The sequence below is a fragment of the Oncorhynchus nerka genome, linkage group LG19, assembly GCF_034236695.1.
Source record: "Oncorhynchus nerka isolate Pitt River linkage group LG19, Oner_Uvic_2.0, whole genome shotgun sequence".
NCBI classification, from domain to species: Eukaryota; Metazoa; Chordata; class Actinopteri; order Salmoniformes; family Salmonidae; genus Oncorhynchus; species Oncorhynchus nerka.
Window position 1 is genome coordinate 15,973,623 of NC_088414.1, and position 26,545 is coordinate 16,000,167.

The window sequence follows — 26,545 nt, forward strand, 5'->3', positions numbered from 1 at the left end:
GAAAAAGCTGACAACCACAGGTACAATAGAATCAATTCATGTCAGTTAATCACGCCAAGACTGTACACTTACAGGGTTCGCTCGGTTTAAAAAAAAAAAAACTTTCCAAGATTCTTAGTCTATAGCTAGGTTTCCATCCAATTGGCGACAGATTCTCGTGCTAATATTATAAAATCTGCATAAAAACGCGCATTTTCACACCAGCGATGCGTTTCCATCAAATTGACTTGTTGCGGATAAAAGGCTGTGCGTGATGACGTGGTGCATATAAAATAACGTTGCGGATAAAAGGCTGTGCGTGATGACGTGGTGCATTTAAAACAACGTTGCGCTCTGGATAAGAGCGTCTGCTAAATGACTTAAATGTAATGTAAAAGGCTGTGCGTGATGACGTGGTGCATATAAAACAACGTTGCGGATAAAAGGCTGTGCGTGATGACGTGGTGGATATAAAACAACGTTGCGGATAAAAGGCTGTGCGTGATGACGTGGTGGATATAAAATAACGTTGCAGATAAAAGGCTGTGTGCGATGACGTGGTGCATATAAAATAACGTTTGCAGTTAAATTCCCATGTAACGAATAAAGAAATACAAGTTAAATTGGTTTCTATCGCATATTCAACCCTACTGTTGGTTTTGTCACAACAAATGTTCCATTATATATAGCGAATGTGCCTACTCTGGTCTTCGCATTTGTGTGCTCTAACCAGCAGCTTGCAGGTACAGTGCAGGTAGGATACATACATGCTAAGAGCATTCATTTTTTCCCCCCCTTGTCAAACAGCCATCAAGCGTCAATCCTCATGTCACCAGAATAAGACCCTCAATATTTATTGGAAAGGAGCATCAAGCTCATCACCGTGCTCTTTCACCACCCTGTGAAGTTGATCATTTACATTTAAGTAAATTTATTTGATCATCATTTATTTCATCTGTAGCCTAATAAACTGCATGCTTTCCCGAAGTCGTAGTGGGAGGACTACACAACATATTGCGTTACTCCAAGTTTACTTCGATATGATGGTTATTATATCAATTGTTATTATATTTATTTGTGTATAAAGGGGTTTCAACTGTGCCTGGCTACCCAGACGCCTTGCCTCGGCCAAACGGTACACCACGCCCATGGACATTAGTTTCTTCTCTGAAATGAGTCTGGATCCGAGTACCTCCCTGACGCATCACCGAATGTGAACATATTCAGGGCCATCTGATTGAACACACGTGGGTAAAGCGGCAGATTGAACATTCGTCATTGGGTTTGATAATCTGATTGGTTGGAGAGGATATACAATCGATGATGACTTTTGTACAATGCCCATCGTCACCACAAATTACTTCCAATGATTGCAGACTAAAGTATGTAGCGAATGAAAGAGCAGCGGAAGATTTTAGTGTGGGTCACCAGTCTAGTTTCCAATGCCATTTCTCGCACAACTAATTTTACCGACAAAAAGTTCACCTTGTCTAGCGTATTTTGTTTAGTCAACATTTGGAACGTTTAGACAAAATGTGCCATTCCCATCAGGCCTGTCATGACATTTTTTATCCGACATGTACTTTACCTGCATAAAAGGATTTCAGGAGGCCTCCCGAGTGAGCGGTCTATTTAAAAAAAAAAAATAATTGGCTCTAGCAACTCCTTCACGCAGGCCGGGCACCTACAGGCTGACTTCGGTTGTCAGTTAAGAAGCGCGATTTGGCAGTTCATGTTTTCGGAGGACGCACGACTCGACCTTCGCCTCTCCCAAGCCCGTTGGCGAGTTGCAGCAATGAGACAAGATCGTCATAATGAAATTGGGGAGAAAAAAGGGGTAAAAAAATAAATAAATGGATGGGTGGAAACCTGGTTCACTCAGTTTTTCCACCTGAGCAACATTTCATTTACTTCAGCTGGGACCCAACAGCCCATAAACAGAGCCTCTAAGCCATAAATCGATTGGTAGGAATAGTTGGAATATTTGGGCGAAACCGGCGAAACCTGTAAGGCATAGGGCTTGGGGAGGCTTTCAGATAATAGAGATGAATGGCCTCTCTCCAGTCAGAGGGTGCATCCCAATAATCTCTCCTTCATCCTGAAGTGTGCACTTGTTCACCACTCCCCAAAAATGTAAACGCTTTGGATTAGTCTTGGCAAGGGGGAGTTTTCATATACCGGTCATTTCCTGTCAAATCCATGAAGGGAAGTGAACAAGTGCACACTTTTGGAGAAGGGAGGAACGATTGGGAGCAGGCCTGATGGACTGTGCGACACCTCCCTGCACTGTGGCTGGCGGGCTCAGCAAAGTGCCACCTTGTGGTACCTGTGTTCTCCAGCAGGGTCTTTGGGGTGTTGGGCCTGTTGATGATCTCAACCAGCTGGTGCAGCACCATGGCCACGTATGGTTGCATCTCAGCACCTGGGGAAAGGAGGGAAAAGGTCCGTGAAGGAGGCTGTGTGTGTGAGTGCAAGTGCGTGTGTTCATTAGAATGCATGTAAGCTGGTGTGTGTGTGTGACTGTTTTGTGACATTTTGCGAACACTTACCCATTTGTATAGATATCTCTCCGATTGCCCATGTTGCATTATTGCACACCGATATCAATTCTGGGTTCAGATTAGAGCCTAATATAGGCATGAAATCAGCTGCACAGGAGAGAGAGGCTTATATCATCAGTAATTGATAACCTGACGTTTGGACTACGAAGTGGTGTGTTACTGCCAATGTGGATTAAGAGAAAGAGTACTTACCAATGCACGGCTTTACGTGCAGGAAACAAGCCTTAGTCAGGTCACCCAGCAAAGCAAAGGAGCTCTGACGCACCTCAGGCATTTTGTCCTGAGTGGGAGGAAGAGAGAAAAGAAAAAGGAAGAGCGAGAGAGAGAGAGCGAAAGAGGGGGAGATGAAGAGAAAGGGGAAGACAAAGGAAGAGAGAGAAAGAGAAGGCGAAGGAGAGAGAGAGGAAAATAGTTGGGAGAGGAAACAGTAAAGAGATTAAGAGAGAATTTGTCGATAACAACAAATACAATTTTTTCTAAAAGTAACATTTAATGTATAGTAACTTTACATTAGCGGCAGTGTCAAGACAGACAACTGTGATGGTAGCCTATGATTTAAAAAATAAGCCATTTCATCTAACATATCCAGGAAATGCATGATTGATATTTTGATGTGCAACCTTCGATGTTGGATCCAGACTTTTCCGATTTATTTTTGGTGCTTCAGAGAATTTTCTGACATCTTCGTCCATGTTGGCCTACACTATAGGCTATATTATTCACCACCTGAGGAAGTGGGAACTCAAAACACTTAGTGAGATTGCTAACTCTAAATATGATATTGTTGCTAGATAGCCATGTAGGCTAATTGATTAATCATTCTGTAAATGTAGCTTGATGCCCTACACAAACTTTCCAGTGCTAGGGCTAGGCTACTATTCACTGCAAATGGTGCACTGCGCTCTTTGGGCGCATCAAAACCATACTAACTACAGCCTTCTCCGGATGTAGTGGTGCCATGAACTCAATATTAAGGAGGTGAGAAATACATGATAAAAATCACGGAAAGCCGTGACTCTCCTCTATGTAACTAGAACAACAGTAGTTGCTTTGAAAACTGTATTTTTAGCAACGGTCATATGCTTGTGCTTCTCAGAATGCATCTCTCCCTCCTTGAGCAGAGTGGGGAGAGATTGAGAATGGCTCGCTCACACAGCAGCCGACAGCGAAACGGGGTCAGGCAGATACAGTACCTTCATAGCAGGAATCAACATAATCCATAGGCTATTCCTGTTGACCAAATAATGGTTTTAGAACAATCTACAGCAACTTTGTGTAGCAAAAAAAAAAAATCACTAAAAATGACCGATGTAAACTAAATGCACCAGTAAGAGGAAGGCAATGGCGGTAATTTTCGGTTTATCGTCACAGCTCTAGATGAGGGCACAGGTTACCTGCATGCACTGGTACATGAGCGTGAGGATGTTGCTACGCGCGACCAGCTGCTCGATGTTGTCGCCCAACCCTTCAGCCAATCCACTGAGCAGGTCCAGGGCCACAATCATAAAGTCCTTATCAGGGGCCTCGTACTGGTCTGGCTGGGACTGGTGGAGCTGGATGATGGGGGGGGGGACGACAAGTGGTAGGGGAAGTGAGAGTGTGGATTACAATTAGATGCCACATTCCCCAGGCATGACACCCTACTGCAAGCAGAAAGTCTTCCGAACATTCTCACACACAATCTGTGCCAATGGTGTGTTCAGTGCCAACTCACGCAGCCAGTTGGCACAAACAATATATTGCTTACAGGCAAGAAAACAAGCATTGCGCTACACAAACAAAGTTACTCATACAACAGACGGATTTAGGGAGCCAGAATCCAGGCCAAACATTTACATCATTCACTAGACAGACACTTGGTAGGGTGTGGACCTTTAAAAATAAATATTATCCATTTTAGAATAAGGCTGTAAAGTAACAAAATGTGGAAAAAGTCAAGGGGTCTGAATACTTTCCGAATGCACTGTATGTGCACTGTGTGCGTGCGTGCCCGTGTGTCTCACCATAGTCTGAGCGAGGGTCTTCTGCACCAGGTTAACACAGCGTTGGTACACAGGTTCACAGTAGGGCAGGAAACCACTCTGGAGAGCCGTGGCTACTGACGAAAGGCACTGAGAGAGGGATGATGAGAGAGCGAGAAAGAAGGACAAATGCGGGAGGGGGAAGAGAGTTGGGGGGGATTGAGAGAAAGGGGATGGGACGAGAGAGGACATAAGAGGAAGAAAGAATATTATACTTGATAACCTCAGTTACAGGAAGTAATTCATCGTTTTACAGGGTAAGCATTTGTTGTCGGTAAAGAGTGAGAAACTCCCCTTGAGGCTAGTGGATTGGTCTGATTAGAGGACAGTGAGTAGGGCTGCAAAAGGAGGGTATATTACTGGAAACTTTCAAAGTTTAACAGTAAACTACCAGAATTGGTATCATTCAAGGATTTGATTTAATCTACCGGCCCTTTTGGGTACATGAGATTATCACAGGTGTCGGTCATTATCTATGGCCCTATGTGTGGCATGATCACATGTAAAGTATATGAAATAATTCAATAAGATGATTTTAAAATTAAAATATAATGACAAAGCTGTAAAACATCCCAAATATAAACCCTAAATGAATACCATTGGGATTTCAATGTGAAATATCCTTTATATTTTCTTACACACTTTTTTTTACCATGTCAATATGTGACTCGTTTTAGGAAACTAGGCATATGTCGCGCATCACTACTTTACAGGAGAGGCATTTGAACATGTTTTTTTAATCAAAATGCATTTGCAGCATTTGCAGAAATGCCTTCTGTAACTTTCTTGTGCCTTAATAACAAACTATGCCATCTATAAATACAAATCAAATGGTTACATTACAAGCCAAGTTGGTTTAGCCACAGAAAAAGTCAGGAACCTTCCCGCTAGCCATGATCGGCTGAGATAATGGATGGGCTGGAGATGCCGAGTGATGAATTCGGATTGGTCTGCCATGTAGCATGCTTCGGTGTATAACATGAGCTGCTCAATATGTATAGGTTTATCCTTTTAACGCAGATTTTTTGAAAGATATCACAAAGAATTGCATAAGAATTTCTAATGCTCTCCACTTTCTGGAGAACAGAGTTTTGAAATCAGTGGAATGCCCGGTGAAAGCAGAGTATGACAGCTAAAGAGATGGAGAAGTCGAAAAGACAACACACAGAAGGCTGTTGTATAAAACAATTGTCTCCGGATTACATCTTCAAACTAAGGGCAACCGTGGCATCCATGACAGAGGGGGAAGCGTTCATCTATGTATACGGCTAAGAGAGCCTAGCTAGCTACATTCAGATATTATACATTTCTAATTGTCAGAAAGTAATTTTGATTTCTAGTTCAAGTGTACTGTTAGCAAGCTAGCTAACGTTACGTGTATGATCTAATGTAGTAATATTATTCATATCTCAGATCCATTTTCATTGCTAGTTATAGCCTAATGTTAGCTAGCTAGCTAACATTGAACCTAGCTAGTTTGTTAGCTTTAGCTACCAGCAGATTCATGCAGGGTAGTAAATGTTATGAGTTGGGATTATTGTCCATTGTTTAGCTAGCTAGCTAGCTACTGCACATGTCTAAACAAATGCAAGTAACCATTTCACTGTACCGTTTACATCTTCTGTATCCTGTGCATGTGATAAACATGGATTTTATTTGATATAGAGTGTGTTTACCAGCGACGGTAATGTGAAGAACATGACCTGCACCAATGTCATATTAGGATAAAACGTTAGGCCAAAGAGACAGTGTCCAAGTTCTAAAATTCTCCGGTAGAATGCCCTGCTTTTACTTCGTCAAAACTCACGACCGTAAGCTATTTTCTGTAATGAGCTCACCATTAACTTGTAAAAAATTATCTTGATGTCAGTTTATTTTCCTGTAATATTAAAATACAAATCAGCTCAATTTAAGACGTTGTCAGCTCCAGTTGAAGTCGGAAGTTTACATACACATTAAAACTCGTTTTTCAACCACTCCACAGGTCATTTTTACAACAATTGTTCACAGACAGATTATTTCACTTAATTATTTCACTTAATCACAATTCCAGTGGGTCAGAAGTTGACTGTGCCTTTAAACAACTTGGAAAATTCCAGAAAATGATGTCATGGCTTTAGAAGCTTCTGATAGGCTAATTGACATAATTTGAGTCAATTGGAGGTGTACCTGTGGATGTACTTCAAGGCCTACCTTCCAACTCACTGCCTCTTTGCTTGACATCATGGGAAAATCAAAAGAAATCAGCCAAGACCTCCACAAGTCTGGTTCATTCTTGGGAGCAAATTCCAAATGCCTGAAGGTACCACATTCATCTGTACAAACAATAGTACGCAAGTATAAACACCATGGGACCACACAGCCGCCATACCGCTCAGGAAGGAGACGCGTTCTGTCTCCTAAAGATGAACGTACTTGTGTGAAAAGTGCAAATCAATCCCAGAACAGCAGCAAAGGACCTTGTGAAGATGCTGGAAGAAACGGGTACAAAAGTATCTATATCCACAGTAAAACGAGTCCTATATCGACATAACCTGAAAGGCCGCTCAGCAAGGAAGAAGCCACTGCTCCAAAAAAGCCAGACTACGGTTTGCAACTGCACATGGGGACAAAGATTGTACTTTTTGGAGAAATATCCTCTGGTCTGATGAAACAAAAATATAACTGTTTGGCAATATTGGCCATCGTTATGTTTGGAGGAAAAAGGGGGAGGTTTGCAAGCCGAAGAACACCATCCAAACCGTGAAGCATGGGGGTGGCAGCATCATGTTGTGGGGGTGCTTTGCTGCAGGAGGGACTGCTGCACTTCACAAAATAGATGGCATCATGAGGATGGAAAATTATGTGGATATATTGAAGCAACATCTCAAGACATCAGTCAGGAAGTTAATGCTTGGTAGCAAATGGTCTTCCAAATGGACAATGACCCCAAGCATACTTCCAAGTTGTGGCAAAATGGCTTACGAACTACAAAGTCAAGGTATTGGAGTGGCCATCACAAAGCCCTCTGACCTCAATCCTATAGAAAATGTGTGGGCAGAACTGAAAAAGCATGTGCGAGCAAGGAGGCCTACAAACCTACTCAGTTACACCAGCTCTGTCAGGAGGAATGGGCCAAAATTCACACAACTTATTGTGGGAAGCTTGTGGATGGCTACCCGAAACTTTGACCAAAGTTTAAATTGTTTAAGGCAATGCAACCAAATACTAATTGAGTGTATGTAAACTTCTGAACCCACTGGGAATGTGATGAAAGAAATAAAAGCTGAAATCATTTCCTCTACTATTATTTTGACATTTCACATTCTTAAAATAAAGTAGTGATCCTAACTGACCTACGAAAGGGAATTTTTACTAGGATTCAATGTCAGGAATTGTGAAAAACTGACTTTAAAAGTATTTGGCTAAGGTAAGCTTCCGACATCAACTGTATATGGTCATTATTTGAACTGCCTAACAAGCTAGAAACTAACCAAACCATTGATGTCATGCAACCTGTTGTTTTGCTACATAAGGCCGAATCCTGCTGGTCGGTCACATGTATTTTTTGTCAATGTTTTGGTGTCAAACTGGTGGCAGTTGTGGAAAAAAGTCAATAGTTGGAAGAGTTGCATTTGAAAAATTGAAAATAATGCCATTGTTGATTAGATGCTTTTTTTCATTATGTAGGATACTTATTCTTGAACCATATGGTCTATCTATCTAATAGAAACTCATGGACAATACGGACACAAATAAAAAATAAAAATGAAGACTATATGAATAAAAAATTTTTTTTAAAGTTAATCAAGAATACATTTCCAGATTTACAATAGATCGACATAGATTTTCGGTTAATTACCGTAATTACTTAAGATTCTGGTAACTTTGGTAAACTACCTGTAGCTATGCAACCCTAATGGTGAGGCTCACCTCTAGTAAAGGGAACAGATCCTTGTCTTCATCCTTCAACTGGTTCCACTTTGCTATCAGTGGGGGCATCAGCATCTGAATGTACTCCTAAACACATACAGTAGTACACACATTAGCAATCACAATCCGACAGGCACCTGAAAGGGGAAATCAAATGCAAGTGCAGATTCTGTATTGCTCAAGTCATTGTGGTGTGTGTGGGAGACATTGGCGGAATGTATGTGTGTGTGTGTGTCTAAAGATGAGAATTCCTAAAGGAACATTCCCCCCCCACACACACACTTTGAGGTCACAGTGTATCTACCTCGCCGGCTCTTTCACTTATTTAATGATGCAAGTGTTTTAGTTCTTCGGTCTGTCACATGTAGAATATCCTCAAGATGATTTAGTCTCCAGAGAAGGTTCCGTGTCGGCATTTAAAAAGCCGTAGTGTACCCTTACAAACAAACGGGCCGTAGCCGAGGCACTTTCATGGGTATATGACTGCGGGAAAATACAACTTCATTGCCTGGCCCTACTGTAGCATACATGCCTAATATGACTATTATTCTGCATTGTGAATTGATGTGGAATTGTGCGAGGGCGGGGCCTACTAAACTAAAATATGTTATTGTTTTAATTCTTAAGAGTGTGACACACCAGCGCATCAATCTAAATAAATCATTTTTAAAAATTCCCATCAAAATCTTTCAGTTTAAGCTGGAGATATTTTTTGCACGGGCTCTGTCTCAATCCACCGAATCCTCCTATTTCGGCCTTCCGCATCTGCAGTGGAAGGTGGCCGAGCTACAGCAGTGTTCGTCAGCCCATGAGTCATCCTAAAAAAAAAAAATCGGTCTTCTCACAAAAACGTCTGTTAGCGTCCAAAAGGTTTGGCCTCTGTGGAAAGGGGACTCTCACGAACACGTTCTCCGTTTTGCTCTACAACCCCCACAAGTGTCACGGGACTGTCTGAAGGTAACCCATACAAATAAATGGAAGTATGAAGGTACAGTAATTTAGTTGTGGGATGTCTCATGGTCTGACAAACACTGCTGTCACCGCAAATGCGGAAGGCCGACATTGCCAGATGCGGTCGATTGAGAAACAGCCCATGCAACAAAAAAAACTAATCTCTCTAGCTTAAACTTAAAGCAAAATGTTCCATTTATCACATCCCTAGTATTTGTGTGCGCTTCTGTGTGTACCGGCTTGTTGAGGTGGTGTCCCACAGAGTCAGCGAGCGTCCCTATAGCGTCATACAGTATGAGCAGGTTCTTGTGTTGGTACTTGCTGAAGGCAAACACCAGAGTGTCCAGAATATAGGCCAGGTAGGGAACCAACTCTGTACACGCCTCCTCTTCCAGAGTGGCAAAGGCACTGAGAGGGGAGAGAAGAGGAGAGAGAGAAAGGGGTGAGAGAAAAATAAAGGGTAGTTTGGAACGTAACTTTGCAATCAAGCTGTTCAAAAACATTTGATTGGGTCAACCAAACATCAATCATCATCTTTACTTCCACTCCCAAGGACAGTCATCACTAGCTTGAGTGGGAAAACAAAAAAAGCCACTTATTACTGGTTATCTATCGATCATTTACAAAAAAAGAAGAAAAAAAGGACACATCTGGACAAAAGTAACCACAGCAAACCACACACTGACCGCAACTGAACCACAGTCAACCTCCCTCTCACCTGCAGGCGGCCTCCTGCACCCTCTTGTTGGAGTCCAGGATGCGTTTGAGCAGCTCAGTCATCAGGGGCTTCAGGTAGGTGTCAGGTGGCTGACTGACCACCCAGTGGGCATACCGACTCAGGGTCCAGCAGGTGATGGAGCGCACCAGGGCCTTCTTATCACTCAGACACTGCACCAGGTGGGGGATGAGCTCTGGCAGGTAGGCAATCATACCCTGCATACAACCTGGGAGGACAAAGGTGGGTGTTATTACTATAATTACCATGTATGCCAATGATGTCTGCTGGTTTCAAAGTTTACATATAGACGATATTGTAGCACTTCCAGGTGATTCTCATCCTCCCTCCAAAGTCTCTTTCTCCCATCTCTTTCGGCATAACACTTCCTTCCCTTTCTCTTCCCTCGGGTTTCTAGTAGTCGCCCCCCTACCTTAGGGGTTAGGGTACTATAACAGGGCCTTACCCTCAGCGATGGCCCCCAGAACAAGTATTCCAGACTCCTTGATGACCCACTCTGGGTGGAAGAGGAGCTCTTTGAGGAGAGGCAAGATAGGGAGGAGCAGGTCGTCTCTGAACACGTTAGCCAACACATCCAACGCCGCTGCTGAACACTTACCTGAAAACAGAGAGAGAGAAGGACATGTAAGTATAGAGGGGTACACAGAAAAGCACCCTTGCCCACAAAAAAAGGTCAACAATATCGATGGTATATTGTACATATGTGGGGTAAGGCTGGAAGAGAGACGCCAAGATAAAGACAAAAGCATTGGACTTAAGTGGATGGAGATTGGGAGGAGGGAGAGAGAGCTAGAGAAATTGTGAATGTGGAAAGAAAACCGAGTAAGTGTTTACATACCACAACAGTCAGAGGCTGGCACTAAGATAGCATTGAAAGAGCTGTATTCCGCCATTAGCAAACAAGAAAACGCTCACCCAGAGGCTGCGTTCCTATTAGCCGGGGACTTAAACGCAGGGAAACGTAAATCCGTTTTACCAAATGTATATCAGCATGTTAAATGTGAGACCAAATTCTGGACCACCTTTACTCCACACACACAGACGCATCTCACCTTCCATTTGGCAAATCTGACCATAATTCTATCCTCCTGCTTACAAGAAAAAATTAAAAGCAGGAAGCACCAGTGACTAGATCAATAAAGTGGTCAGATGAAGCAGATGCTAAGGACTAGGACTGTTTTGCCAGCACAGACTGGAATATGTTCCGGGATTCCTCCGATGGTATTGAAGAGTACACCACATCAGCCATTGGCTTCATCAATAAGTGCATCAATGACGTCGTCCACACAGTGACCGTACGTACATACCCCAACCAGGCAACATCCACACGGAGCTAAAGGCTAGAGCTGCCGCTTTCAAGGAGCGGGACTCTAACCTAGAAGCTTACAAGAAATCCCGCTATGGCCTCCGACGAACCATCAAACAGGCAAAGTGTCAATACAGTACTAAGATCAGGACACCAGCTCTGACGCTCGTCGGATGTGGAAGGGCTTGCAAATCCATTACAGACTACAAAGGGTAGCACAGCTGAGAGCTACCCAGTGACACGAGCCTACCAGACGAGCTAAATTACTTCTATGCTCGCTTCGAGGGAAAGAACACTGAAACATGTATGAGAGCACCAGTTGTTCCGGAAGACTGTGTGATCACGCTCTCTGCAGGCGATGTGAGCAAGACCTTTAAACAGGCCAACATTCACAAGGCCGCAGGGCCAGACGGATTACCAGGACATGTACTGAGAGAATGCGCTGACCAACTGGCAAGTGACTTCACTGACATTTTCAACCTCTCCCTGTCCTAGTCTGTAACACTAACACATTTCAAGCAGACTACAATAGCGCCTGTGCCCAAGAACACTAAGGTAACCTGTCTAAATGACTACCGACCCGTAGCACTCACATCTGTAGCAATGAAGTGCTTTGAAAGGCTGGTCATGGCTCACATCAACAACATTATCCCAGAAACCCTAGACCCACTCCAATTTGCATACCGCCCCAACATATCCACAGATGATGCAATCTCTATTGCATTCCACACTGCCCTTTCCCACCTGGACAAAAGGAACACCTATGTGAGAATGCTATTCATTGACTACAGATCAGCGTTCAACACCATAGTGCCCACAAAGCTCATCACTAAGCTAAGAACCCTGGGACTAAACACCTCCCTCTGCAAGTGGATCCTGGACTTCCTGACGGGCCACCCCCAGGTGGTAAGGGTAGGTAACAACACATCCACCATGCTGATCCTCAACAAAGGGGCCCCTCCTGTACTCCCTGTTCACTCATGACTGCACAGCCAGGCAGGACTCCAACACCATCATTAAGTTTGCCGATGACACAACAACGACGAGACAGCCTATAGGGAGGTCAGAGACCTGGCCGTGTGGTGCCAGGACAACAACCTCTCCCTCAACGTGATCAAGACAAAAGGAGATGATTGTGGACTACAGGGAAAAAAGAGGACTGACAAGGTACAAATCTGTCGTTCTGCCCCTGAACAGGCAGTTAACCCACTGTTCCTAGGCAGTCATTGAAAATAAGAATTTGTTCTTAACGGACTTGCCTAGTAAAAAAATAAAATTAAAAAATAAAAAATAAATAAAAAGGTAAAAATGGGGCTACAGTAGAGAAAGTTGAAAGCTTCATGTTCCTTGGTGTCCACATCAACAACAAACTAACATGGTCCAAGCACACGAAGACAGTCGTGAAGAGGGCACGACAAAACCTATTCCCCCTCAAGAGACTGAAAAGATTTGGCCTGGATCCTCAGATCTTCAAAAGGTTCTGCAGCTGCACCAGAGAGCAGCCTGGCTGGTTGCGTCACTGCCTGTTATGGCAACTCCTTGGCCTCCGACCACAAGGCACTACAGAGGGTAGTGCGAAGGGCCCAGTACATGGCCTTTCTAGGGAGTTTTTCCTAGCCGCCGTGCTTGCTTGCATTGCTTGCTGTTTGGGGTTTTAGGCTGTGTTTCTGTACAGCACTTTGAGATATCAGCTGATGTACGAAGGGCTATATAAATCCATTTGATTTGATCACTCTGTACCAAGAGGTGTCAGAGGAAGGCCCTAAAAATTGTCAAAGACTCCAGTCATAGAATGTTCTCTCTGCTACCGAACAGCAAGCGGTACCGGAGCGTCAAGTCTAGGTCCAAGAGGCTTCTAAACAGCTTCAACCCCCAAGCCATAAGACTCCTGAACACCTAATCAAATGGCTACCCAGACTATTTGCATTGCTGCCACCCCCCCTCTTTTACACCGCTGCTACTCTCGGTTGTTATCATCTTGGCATAGTCACTTTAATAACTCTACCTTCATGTACATATTACCTCAAATTACCAGTGCCCCTGCACATTGACTCTGTATCAGTACCCCCCTGTATATAGTCTCGCTATTGTTAATTTACTGCTGCTCTTTAATTAGTTGTTACTTTTATTTCTTATTCTTATCCATATATTTTTTTAACTGCATTGTTGGTTAGGGGCTCGTAAGTAAGCATTTCACTGTAAGGTCTACAACAGTTGTATTCGGCGCATGTGACTAATACGATTTGATTTGAAAAACAGATAGAGGTCCACTCACGGAGGTTCCAGTCAGAGATGGTGTCATCATCTTCCAGGTCATCGTCTTCATCGTCATCTTCCTCAATGCCGTCCCGGTCACCCTCGTATTGCTGGGCAACCGTACGGGAGCGGTGGAACCTGGGCCTGATGTCCTGCTCGTTGTCAGGGATGGCCTCATCATCCTCCTCCACGTCACCCTGACACACACGCACACAATTAAACACACAAGTCTCACAAAAACACAAAGTTAGACACTCGCAAGTGTACACAGACACACACACACATATGCAATTCAAATTATTTATACTACTTTAAGACATTGAGCTGCCTTTAGGCTGTAGCTGGGTAGCTGTCAGTTAACCTATCAGACTATAATCTTACAAGCAGACAGAGACCCATACATATTTATGAATCTTTAAAAATGTATATAATTGTAACCATAGTGACAGGTCAGTGATGGGTTATACTCAAACCTCAGGACCAACACATACCCAAGGTTGAGTCATGCACAGCAACAAGATTGATATGCCTTGCAATACCCTCCACCCTCTCCCTCCTCCAGGGTTGAGGTGTGATGTGTCTAGTACATCTTAATCACAGTCTCCAGTCCAGCAGCAGTCTAGCAGCCCATAGATCCATTTCCTGGCTCACACTCGGAGCAGACTGACCTTGAGCAGAATGATGTCGATCTCCGAGTACTTCATCCCGTTGACGAGCACCGGAGTCAGCCTGAAAATAGACAGGGGATGGAGGGTAGGGGAGAGGGGGCAAGGACAGGCCACATTTATACATCGGCATTGTCACCACCGTGTAACAGATGAGCTCTAACAGCTATGTCTCTTGAGCAATGGCCGGGGTGACAGGATGAGGACAGTACACCCAGGGGTGAGGTCTAGAACGACTTAGTGTGGGATTGGAGCAAATGTTATAGCTAAAGCTTTGATATGGAGGCTGGTGTTGTACTGTGCATGTGTCACAAAGCGTTTGTGCTGCTATGACCATCTTTGTTTTCCCATATGCCATATCTAACATTCTTGTAGTATCATCTGTGAGATGTTCTCTCTCTGTGTGTGTGTGTGTGTGTGTGTGTGTGTGTGTGTGTGTGTGTAAATTGTGTTACTCACTTGGAGAGGTGGTTACACAGAACGTCCTTACATACAGGCTGTTCAGCCAGGGTCAGCCAGAACTCACAGGCCTCCAGAGCCACATTCTCATCCTGGTCCTGAGTCCTCTGCAGCATGTACTGAGAAGGAGAGTACCAGGGGAAAATGTGTCCTTTTGCATTATACTTGTAGTGCACTTCCTCCATCAATATTCAGGATCCATTCCAAGGCCACAAGCTGGGCAGCCACAATCACCTGATTATGGATCAAGTTGGGAAATATAGCTTTTGCCACTAGGTGGCATCTTGAGCTCATGTGATGAAAGACTTAGCTGAACCCATTCTAGTCTCTTGGTTTGTTTTTCTCCCTTCCTTCATCTCTATATCCCTCCCCACGCCCTCTCCCTCCATCTCAACCGCCTATATCCCTCCCCCAGTCCGACGCCAACCGGCCCCAGTCCGACGCCAACCGGCCCCAGTCCGACGCCAACCGGCCCCAGTCCTACGCCAACCGGCCCCAGTCCTACGCCAACCGGCCCCAGTCCTACGCCAACCGGCCCCAGTCCTAGTCTCACCTCTATAATGTTGTGCATGTGTGGTAGGAGACGGTCCATGCGGACCTCCAGCAACATGACCAGAGCTCTGCACACGTTCTTCCTCACCTCCGGTTCTTCATCAGTCGCCAAGGCAAATAGGTTCTACAGGGAGGGAAGGGGGTCAAACATTGTACACCTATGTACCCACACTAGTCTCAAAGGGACTGTCATTCCTCACTTTACATTATTTGTAAAAGAATAATAATAATAATAATAATCCCATTACTATTGAATCGCATTTCCAATCTTAAAGACAAAGGGAAGGAGACGAGATAAGGACACATTTTAGGGCAATTGAGACAGAGCCAAGGAAAGGTTACTTGAGTTCAGACATTAATGTCTTAATGTGCGTCCTGAGGTCTGACCTGTACCACTTCCAACTGAGCCTCTAGCCATCTACCAACCACCTGAGCCTCTACTGACCACAGCCATCTCCTTTTACTCAAAACCTGCTATCAACTCTGGCCTTCAGCCTGTTATCACATAAAGAACTCCAGTGAAAATAGCTTTATAAAAACACCCTACAGAAATACACCAATTTAGAGTATGCAAATCAGATTCCATGTGACCTGTCCCTCTTCTACGCCGAGTGCCCGCTCTCTCACCCCTACACCTAAAGACAGAGGGACTTTCAACAGCAGCCTTTTCTTTATCCCTTATCCGCCTGCAATATTCTTCTGCCTGTCATGTATTGTCAACGTCACCGTCCTGGGTGCATCTGTCCTCATCCAGGGCCCAGCTGGCTGGAATTTAAGCTCATCAGTGGTTAACCTGATCTACTTCCAACGGCTTACCAGCTCTGATCCAATCGGAGGAATTGGGGTTTGTGTACTGAACTGAAGCTAGGGTAGAACAGTGTTGTGCTGCCTAAAGGCTCAGAGCTAACCCACTAACACACTGCACTAAGGCCATATACCTGCCTGCCTGGATGACGCCTTCTGGGTCTTAGGGCTGGGGTGGGTGTGTGTGTGATAATCTAATGGCTATGTGTGATGGTCAGCAGAGGTGTTGTGTGTGTCAAGGGGAATATGTGCTAGTTGTGTGTTTGTATGTGTGGTATATGACTTGCTTGCATAACTTAGGGGTCACATAAGCCTCATACCATACCACGTGTCTGACTGTGGGCATATTAGAGAGTTACAGGGCTGTCTGGGGGTTATGAGAGGTCAGAGTGTATAGGTCAGAGGTCACTGCGGGGTCAGACTTGCCTCAATGAAGCCATCGATGTGCAGCATGAGGGCCTGGGTCCTACTTATGATGAACTGGTTGACGCAGGCGATGGCATGAGACCTGCAACACAACATGCCCTTTAAAACCTTAACTTCACACAAGACAAATTCACATGATCCCCTCATCAACGCTGCCTCGGTCTCTGTTCCTCCCCCCACTTCCCTTTTCTCCAGTCTCCTATCTGGGATCTCAGACCTTGATAACACCAAAGGATGGATACAAATCAGAGAGAAAGTTTAATCTATAAGCCTGAGGAAAGAGGGTTGTGAGGGGACATTTTGGGTCAAAGCGCCTGTGAATTTCTCTAAAAGAATATATATAAATACTTGGCTATGGGTTGTTTTGGGACCGATTAGAGGAGGTGCAAGGTGTTGGCTCCCCCGGGAGTGAGGAGTGGGGGGAAAAGGCAAGGCTGTGAGAGAGAGGGAGGTACAGTACACTCATACTAGAGTACAGTCATTCCTTCTAGGGACTTTTGCTTACCACTGTGCTTCAGCTTGCTGTCTGTGGTCTAGGCCAGGTTATTATAAGTCACTTTATAGTGTGTCCAAACAAAAATGCAGCTTTTGACCAATGGGTAAGATATGTTAATTGGACAGATACTCCTCTAAAGAAAACCAATGGTCCAAACCTAATGTCTTTATCATAATCCGTTCAAAGGTTATTGGAGTTTTTACCCTTTTCTGATGGCCAAAATTAGGGCAACTAAATCAATGGAGGCCAAAAAAAGACAACAAAAAATATAAGTCAGCTAGGCTGGATGCTGTACACGAACTGAGGCTAACTGAAAGGCTCACCGTTGAACTAGTCATCTTTCTTCATAAATCCAGAGGACATAAAACAATATTAAGCTGGATATGACATGTAGTATTTTCACATTTTCATTTACACTTTTCATATTAGTGCACCCTATACATTGTGACAACTGCTGTAAAAAAAGGCTTTATAAATATATTTGGTCTAATTCGAGTGCCTGATCAGGCGGTAAGGGCTGTTAAGGAACCTCATTGGCCAAGGAGTGAGGACTGAGGGAGAGACAAGGCAGTGAGCAGGGGGAGCGGGAGAGATAGCCAGTACCTGATCTTGGGGCTGCTGTGCTTGAAGAACTGCAGGAACTTTGGGATCATGACATTGAGCGGACGGTCCAACATGTCACTGTCCAAGACCTCTGCGGAGTCTTCACAGATTTTCTGAAGAGCTCCAAACGCCCCCTAAAAGATAGGGGGGGTGGAGAGAGAAAAAGAGTGAGAGAGAGGGAGAGATTGAAAAATAGCAAGAGAGAGGAGGAAGGGATAGCGAGATGAAAATGGAGGAGGTGAAGGGTTAACCAACATGTTTCAGGGCCAGACAGTCGCCTCAAAGACAGAAGATGGAGCAGAGACCATATGGACAGGAAACATGTCACACTCCATCAATCCTGAGTCAACCTATAAAAAAGGACAAGTACTATATCTAACGTCAGCACAAGGATAAACACATAAACCAGACCCGGCTGGCCAATTAGGAAATGAACAGCAGGATGAATTTGACGGTTAAACATAAAAACAGCTACACTCTATAGGCCTAGTCAAGGGAGAGGCAGTCAGTGTGTACTGTAGTCGCTTTATAACGACTAAAGTAAAGAACGTTTTTACCATAAAGGTCAACAGCGCTTCCGTGATATACAGTTTGGTACACACTCACAGTGAGCACACACACACTCTAAACATGAGTCCAGCAGGTGTCCACTTGGCAGAGCAGCTAGATATACACAACCAAAAGTATGTGGACACCTGCATGTCGAACATCTCATTCCAAAATCATGGGCATTAAAATGGAGTTGGGTCCTCCACAGACGGGACCGCCGAGTGCTGAAATTGTCTGTCCTCGGTTGCAACACGCACTACAGAGTTCCAAACTGCCTCTGGCAACAGAGAACTGTTCGTCGGGCGCTTCTTGCAAAAACCCATTGCAAGAAACTCCCGACGAACAGTTCTCTGTTGACATTGCTTCCAGAGGCAGCTTGGAACTCTGTCGTGCGTGTTGCAACCGAGGACAGACAATTTCAGCACTCCGCGGTCCCGTCTGTGAGCTTGTGTGGCCTACCACTTTGCGGCTGAGCCGTTGTTGCTCCTAAACGTTTCCACTTCGCACTTAGTTGACCGGGGCAGCTCTAGCAGGACAGAAATTTGAAAAACTGACTTGTTGGATAGGTGGCATCCTATGACGGTGCCACGTAGAAAGTCACCGAGCTCTTCAGTAAGGCCATTCTACTGCCAATGTTTGTCTATGGAGATTGCATGGCTGGGTGCTCAATTTTATACACCTGTCAGCAACGGGTGTGTCTGAAATAGCCAAATCCAATCATTTGAAGGGGTGTCCACATTCAGTATACATAGTGTATCAATGAGAGCCACATGTGTCTATGCACTACGCTTGACTACTCTACAGGAGTGTCTTATTTTCCACACTTAAAATATGTATTATTTTCTCCCAACCTCGGTCACTCAATGACCTTGAGCCCAAAACTAGCAAACATCACAGCTGTACATTATATACAGTGCCTATTCACACCCCTAGACTTTTTCCACATTTTGTTGTGTTACAGCCTTAATTTAAAATGGATTACATTTAGAGTTGACACTGGCCCACACACAATACACCATAATGTCAAAGCGGAATTGTGGTTTCCAAAATGTTTACAAATTAATTAAAAAAATGTAAAGCTGAAATGTAAATATTCAAACCCTTTGTTATGGCAAGCCTAAACACTTTCAGGAGTACACATTTTCTTAAATCACATTATAAGCTGCATGCAATAAGTGTCATTATATTTTGAATGACTACCTTATCTCTGTAGTCCACACATACGATTATCTCTAAGGTCCCTCAGTCGAGCAGTGAATTTCAAAACAGATTTAACCACATGGAGGTTTTCCAATGCCTCTCAAAGAAGGGCACCTATTGGTAGATGGGTATAAAAAAAAGCAGATATTGAAAATCCCTTTGAGCATGGTGAAGTTATTAAATTACACTTAGGATGGTGTATCAATACACCCAATCACTACAAAGATACAGGTTTCCTTCCTAACTCAGTTAGTTGCCTGTGAGGAAGGAAACCACTCAATGACTTCACCATGATGCCAATGGGGACTTTAAAACAGTTAGGGAGTTTAATTGCCGTGATAGTTTTCTCCTGAGGATGGATCAACAACATTGTAGTTACTCCACAATACGAACCTAACAGAGTGAAAAGGAAGCCTGTATGAAATACAACTATTCCAAAACATGCATCCTGTTTGCAACAGGGCACTAAAGTAATACTGTAAAAAATGTGGCAAAGCAATTCACTTTTTGTCCTGAATACAAAGTGTTATGTTTGGGGCAAATCCGATACAACACATTACTGAGTACCACTCTTGATATTTTCAAACATAGTGGTGGCTGCATCATGCTATGGGTAAACTTGTAATCGTTAAGGACTGGGGAGTTTTTCAGGATAAAAAAGAAAACGGAATGGAGCTAACGGGACGGGACAAAACCCTAGAGGAAAATCTGTGTCTGCTTTCCACCAGACACTGGGATATGACTTCACCTTTCAGCATAACTTAAAACACCAAGGCCAAATCTACACTGGAGATGCTTACCAACAAAACTGTGAATGTTCCTGAGTGGCCGAGTTACAGTTTTGACTTAAATCTACTTGAAAATCCATGGCAAGACCTGAAAATGGTTGTCTAGCAATGATCAACAACCAATTTGACAGAGTTTGACGATTCAAAAAAAGAATATGCACATATTGCACAATCCTGGTGTGCAAAGCTCTTAGAGACTTATCCTGAAAGACTCACAGCTGTAATCTCTGCCAAAGGTGCTTCTACAAAGTATTGATTTAGGGGTGTGAATACTTATGTAAATTAGATCTTTCGGGTTTTTATTTTCAATACATTTCTAAAAACATGCTTTCACGGTCATTGTAGGGCAATGTGTGTCGATGGGTGAGATTTATTTATTTATTTTTTAAATACATTTTGAATTCAGGCTAGAACAACAAAACATGGAATACGTCAAGGGTTATGAATACTTTCTGAAGGCAATGTACACACAAATAAGCACAAGCCCCTTGAAAAGCTCCATTGTCTAAATCTAATGAGGACATTGACGATGTAAGCCTGCATCATGTTTGAATGCAGCTGATGATTTGCAGTTCTGTCTGTAAATAATGATAATGCAGCCCAGGGAAATATATATTCTGGGATTGACGGCAGTGGCAGACAAATTCAATATGCCGTCAGTCATACATTACACACAAGGAGAGGAATGCAACAAAGACCACGGCGGCCGTGGCAGCGGTGCTGTCTGAGGGCCGTTTCCTAGGTAACCATTTCCAGGGCGGGCGCTCTTTCCTTCCAACCACAGCTTAGAGACTGAGACCGAGACGATGTGGTTAAAGAAAATAAGGTTTCTGTCTGTATGAGAGACAGCCGGTCCAACCAAGGTTAAACCAAGGTCAGCAATGATATAGCTTACAAGGAAGTGGATGCAGCTTATTAGGATGGAGACTGTGTAGGCAAAGGTTAAGGGCTATATCCAGGCACTCCACATTGCGTTGTCCATAAGAACAGCCCTTAGCTGTGGTATATTTGCCATATACCACACCTCAGGCCTTATTGGTTAATTGTTCAAATTCATTTCTGATTGGCTAGAAGGACATTCTAGAACGGACATTATATTTACTGTAGATACACGGGACAGCACTTTCTCAAATCAGATACTGCTGATCTGTCTGATATGATCTGTCTGAACTTGCAAACACTCATGGGATTGCTAAAAATACAAATTTGGCCAGTTTCTAAACCTTTAGACCTGATGACGTGCTTCTGAACATGAGCTTAGCAAGTGTAGCACATGGGGATTTGTGACATGTACTCCTCAGCCTTAAAATGTCGTGCTTGCGTCGCCTCATTATCAAGCTTTTGAGGTGGCACGATCGGCTAAGACGCTTGAGGAGGGTGGCCACGTGTGTTTGTGAAGCGGAGGACCCGAGTTTGCGACAGGAATAGGCTGAAATGAGAGGAAGTGGTACTCGCTAAGCAAGCAGTGTGAAGGCGTTTCCCCTAGCCAACGTCGCCATGACATCGTCTACAAATGTAATCGGAGATTTCTATTGAAGAAGCAGTTTCTTCATACTGATACAATATGCTGCCCTAACTAGGGGTGTAAATGTTTAAACGGGATCATTAACATAAAATCACAGTGCAGTTATCACAAAACTACCACTAACAGGCCCCGATCATCATCATCATCAAGGGAAAAATAAATGCTGTAACATTAGTAGGAGATATGCATCTTTTAATTGATATGCCACGGATAAAAAGCGCACCGCACGTCATCGTCATTATCTGTAAGAAAAATGGCAGAGTGAGAAAGTCCTGTATGGCAATACGCTACTTTGAGAAGTTAGATGAGAGGGTGATGAAATGCAAACTTTGCGAAGTGGAATTGAGCTACAGAGGCAGTACAGGTGCAATGCTGAAAGGGATGACAACCCGTTTCTGCCAGAAGTGCGATAAGGAAAGGAGTGAGAAAAATCCCAGCTCCGATTAAATAAATGATTGCAGTAATGCCGAGATATGCAGCCAATGTGAGGATGTTGGCTTTAATACCCTAATGGCATATCTAAAAACTAGCCTTGCTAAACATTAAGACAGGGCTCACGAGTGGTGCAGCGGTCTAAGGCACTGCATCTCAGTGCTAGAGGTGTCACTAGAGACCCCGATTCAATTCCAGGCTGTATCACAACCGGGTGATTGGGAGTCCCATAGCACGGCGCACAATTGGCCCAACGTCGTCCGGGTTAGGGTTTGGCCGAGGTAGGCCGTCATTGTAAATAAGAATTTGTTAACAGACTTGCCTAGTTAAATAAAATGTTTAAAAAAATAAATGTTAGATGTCTATGAATATGCTGTCATACATCACTGCAACGAGCAATCACATTGATGAGAAGTGGAACATGAAGTAGGTACTGGCAACAGAACATGGAGTAGAGGCACACAACAGAGAACCTACAACGGCATTAACCTTTTGAGTGTAGGGGGCAGTATTTTGATGTTTGGATGAAAACGTACCCAACTGAAATTGCCTATTTCTCAGGACCAGAATATGCATATAATTGTCAGATTAGGATAGAAAACTCTAAAGTTTCCAAAACTGTCAAAATATTGTCTGAGTATAACAGAACTGATATTGCAGGCGAAAATCTGAGGAAAATCCAACCAGGAAGTGCTGTTTTTCCTGAAAGCTCTCTTTTCCATTGCATGCCTTCCCTCCATTTAAAGGGATATCAACCAGATTCCTTTTCCTATGGCTTCCACATGGTGTGAACAGTCTTTAGACATAGTTTCAGGCTTTACTTCTGAAAAATGAGCGAGAAAGATCACATTTATTAAGATGTCCAGGAGAATAAGGAAACCATGATTTAGAAGAGGAGGAAGTATCTGAAGAAGAAGATGGGGAAGAATACAACACTGAGCATGATGCATCATCTTCAGATGAAGAAATACCCCAAGCTGAAAGAGAGACAGTTCTGTAAAAGAACAGCAAAATAATGGTCCTTGTCACCATATGACAACCAGGGCAGGATGGCAGCACAACATGTCATAAGGATGACCCCAGGGCCCATCATTGGATGGCTGGGTGCCAGCAGCGTTTTGCATGCGCCAACAGAATGGAGTTATAAAATCATTTACACACCACAAAAACAATGAGAAATTTAGATTGTGTGCTACTGATTGAACTCAGACAAAACTCTTGTGCATGTGCAGCATTTCCCCTCAGCGACCCCGCACGACTCAAGTTCACAGAATTTTTTTTTTTTTTTTGACTAAATAAACTAAATAAACAACATTTCAGGCAAAATAAACATTTCTTGAAATCATTGTTTACTAATGGGGGATGCAGCCAGAGGCTATAAAGGTGCTGCAGATGACAGTCCCCCCAGTTCTCTCTTTGCTGAAGCCATGAGTGCACGTTTCAGTGCCCAACAGGTCGTAGACCTGATTTATTAAGATGTCCAGGAGGAATAAGGAAACCATGATTTAGAAGAGGAGGAAGTATCTGAAGAAGAAGATGGGGAGAATACAACCTGAGCATGATGCATCATCTTCAGATGAAGAAATACCCCAAGCTGAAAGAGAGACAGTTCTGTAAAAGAACAGCAAAATAATGGTCCTTGTCACCATATGACAACCAGGGCAGGATGGCAGCACAACATGTCATAAGGATGACCCCAGGGCCCACAAGACATGCAGTTGCCCATGTCCAGGACAGTGCCTCAACATTCTACATGTCATCACACCAGCCATCGAAAAAAATAATCTTGGAGATGACAAATTTGGAGGGTTTCTGTAAATATGGAGACAACTGGAAAAGGATGGATGAGATTGACATGCGTGCTAATCTTAGCGGGTGTGTATAGGTCCCGAGGAGAGGCTACATGTGGTCTCTGGGATTCTGAGAGTGGAAGGGCGATTTTCCGTGCCACAATGCCACTGAGTCTTTCACACGTTCTCAAGAATGCTACGGTTTGATAGCCATGAGTCAAGACCTGCAAGACGTGTGAGAGACAAACGAAAGACCATAAGAGATGTCTGGGAGAAGTGGATTGAGCGTCTGCCAATCCTCTACAACCCTGGGCCTGCAGTAACAGTGGATAAGAAACTGGTTCCATTCAGAGGTACATTTTTATTTTCATATCTGTAATGCAAGTGATTTTCACTGTTCATTTTATTATGTTTGCTGTAATATCCTTGATTTATGTTATTGTTTTCTGTGACACTGATACTAAATTACTGATAGTAATCTCTTTTGTCAATAGGTTGCCGTCCTTTCCGGCAGTATATGCCCTGCAAAGTATGGCATCAAGATATGGGTGGCCTGTGACGCACAATCCAGCTACACTTGGAAGATGCAAGTCTACACAGGGAAGCCGACCAGTGGAGGCCTGGAGAAGAACCAGGGGGTGCGGGTTGTGCTTGATGTGACAGATGGACTGAGGTGGCACAATGTCCCATGTAACAATTTCTTTACCTCTTATGAACTCAGCCAGCAGCTCCTGAAGAGGAAGATACCATGGTTGGCACAGTTCAAAAGAACAAGCCTGAGCTCCACCCTGCAGTCCTCGGGACAAGAGGCGCACAATTGGCCCAGTGTCATCCGGGTTTGGCCGTCATTGTAAATGAGAATTTGTTAACGGACTTTCCTACTAAATAAATAAAAAACACAGGCTCTATGATTTTGTTACTGTGGCAACGACAGGTAGATAGAAGCCAGGACCGTGGTAGATTGAACTGCATTGCCCCCTAGCGGTCATACGTAGAACCGCATCTGAACTCGTCACTTAACCTTTTGTATTTATGTTGTTTTTTTAAATGGCACTTTAAAACGTTAAGACAAAATGTATATCCCTAGTCCTAACATTCAAAAAGGTTACCAAGATGACGTCCAACCAGGAAAAGGTCCAACCAGGAAAAACATAGCTAGCATTCATTCATTTATTTTTGCACAAACATTTTTGCGGCTTCTGATGACTGGGACAGGTGTGTGTGTGTGTGTAACCAGCAGAGAAAGCGGGAGGGCAGTCAGACTAAGAGCATATTCCAATGAACCTGGACAGTCCTGGTAAGACTGAGCCTTGCTGTGGAAACATGCAAGAATTACAACTATTCAAAAGAAATCGGAGGCGGTTGAGAGGAGAGAGAAAGGGATTATATATATAAAAAGAAATGTTATTACTCATTTATCCTCTGTTAGAAAGCTATGTCCAGACAACAATGGTAGAGTATACAGTACAATGTACAGTGTCTGAATGAGAAAGCACTTGGTTGTTCGGTCAGTCGACCAGCACCTTCCAACCGCCCGTTAATCACCACAGTAAAAACGGATCTCCAGCAAAACCTAAATTAAGCAATCAGCCAATATTCTATAAGCATGAGGTGACATCCCACACACATACCTGCTCTGGCCTTTTTATAGAGCGAGGGCCGCAGAGGGAAGAGGGGAAGAGAGGGAAAGGGGTGACAGAGGAGAACGGGAACAGGAAGGGGAAACGGGGAGAGAGGGGTAGAGAGAGGGGTATTGCTGTGACAAGAGACAGAACCGGTTCGGACGCGGTCTGCGGTCGTAGTGACTGCTGTGCTGACGGCCAGAGAGACAGACACCTGTGTGGAGTTAGCATTAGGGTTGGGTGACGTCTGGAATGACACATCTTCCCATCCTAACATTGTTGATATACGATTGTATAGTCTACAAAAAGTCCCTCTGTACCCAACATCATTACTAAACTTTAAACAAGTTACCACACCAAGTCTCAGGGATGGCTAACTCTGAAAATTCCTTTGGTCTCTACGGAGTTCGGTAAATCAGCTTTAAATTTTCTTAGACCTTATTTTTGGAACAATCTTCAAAATGTTCTTAAATTTGATGTTTTGGTGCCTCTAGGCCAATTCAGAAAGCTGATTGAAGACCTTATTACTAATGAATGTGTTTATGACAGTGTTTTTCCTTTCTGCTTTCGTTTTGTATTTAAATTTGGATGTGTGCATTTTCTGTAATTCTGGGCTCATCTGTAAAAGAGACCTTGGTCTCAGTATGACTCTCTAATAAAACAAAAGGTTAAAGAAAGAAAATGAAGGCTATGGCATTTAGGAAAATACAATTTGGCATGTTGCCCTGCTGTGTGCTCACTGCCAGACTACAGTCAAATAAGCTAAAACAATCATGTGACATCACGATGTTGTCACCATCGACGATGGTAGACAATTCAATCGTAAAATTGCCAAACCTAGTTAGCATTTCCATTCCACACTGCGGTAGAATCTACTCAGCTCACAGGGATCTCAGTGCAGACAGAGGGACT

At 43.7% G+C, this 26,545-nt stretch overlaps 1 protein-coding gene across 2 annotated transcripts in view; it reads right to left on the bottom strand.

The window, feature by feature from the left end:
* tnpo1 (transportin 1) overlaps positions 1-26,545 on the bottom strand; it is a 63,482-nt gene that overhangs the window by 13,899 nt on the left and 23,038 nt on the right. For both annotated transcript variants that reach the window (XM_065004751.1, XM_065004752.1), the window contains 15 exons: positions 17,728-17,861; positions 16,629-16,710; positions 15,400-15,522; positions 14,847-14,965; positions 14,391-14,451; positions 13,742-13,919; positions 10,606-10,758; positions 10,143-10,368; positions 9,661-9,832; positions 8,474-8,560; positions 4,544-4,651; positions 3,935-4,093; positions 2,733-2,820; positions 2,529-2,627; positions 2,306-2,401 (listed from right to left, as the gene is read on the bottom strand). In XM_065004751.1, coding sequence (XP_064860823.1) covers positions 2,306-2,401; positions 2,529-2,627; positions 2,733-2,820; positions 3,935-4,093; positions 4,544-4,651; positions 8,474-8,560; positions 9,661-9,832; positions 10,143-10,368; positions 10,606-10,758; positions 13,742-13,919; positions 14,391-14,451; positions 14,847-14,965; positions 15,400-15,522; positions 16,629-16,710; positions 17,728-17,861 — 1,885 coding nt within the window. The remainder of the gene's footprint in view (positions 1-2,305; positions 2,402-2,528; positions 2,628-2,732; positions 2,821-3,934; positions 4,094-4,543; positions 4,652-8,473; positions 8,561-9,660; positions 9,833-10,142; positions 10,369-10,605; positions 10,759-13,741; positions 13,920-14,390; positions 14,452-14,846; positions 14,966-15,399; positions 15,523-16,628; positions 16,711-17,727; positions 17,862-26,545) is intronic.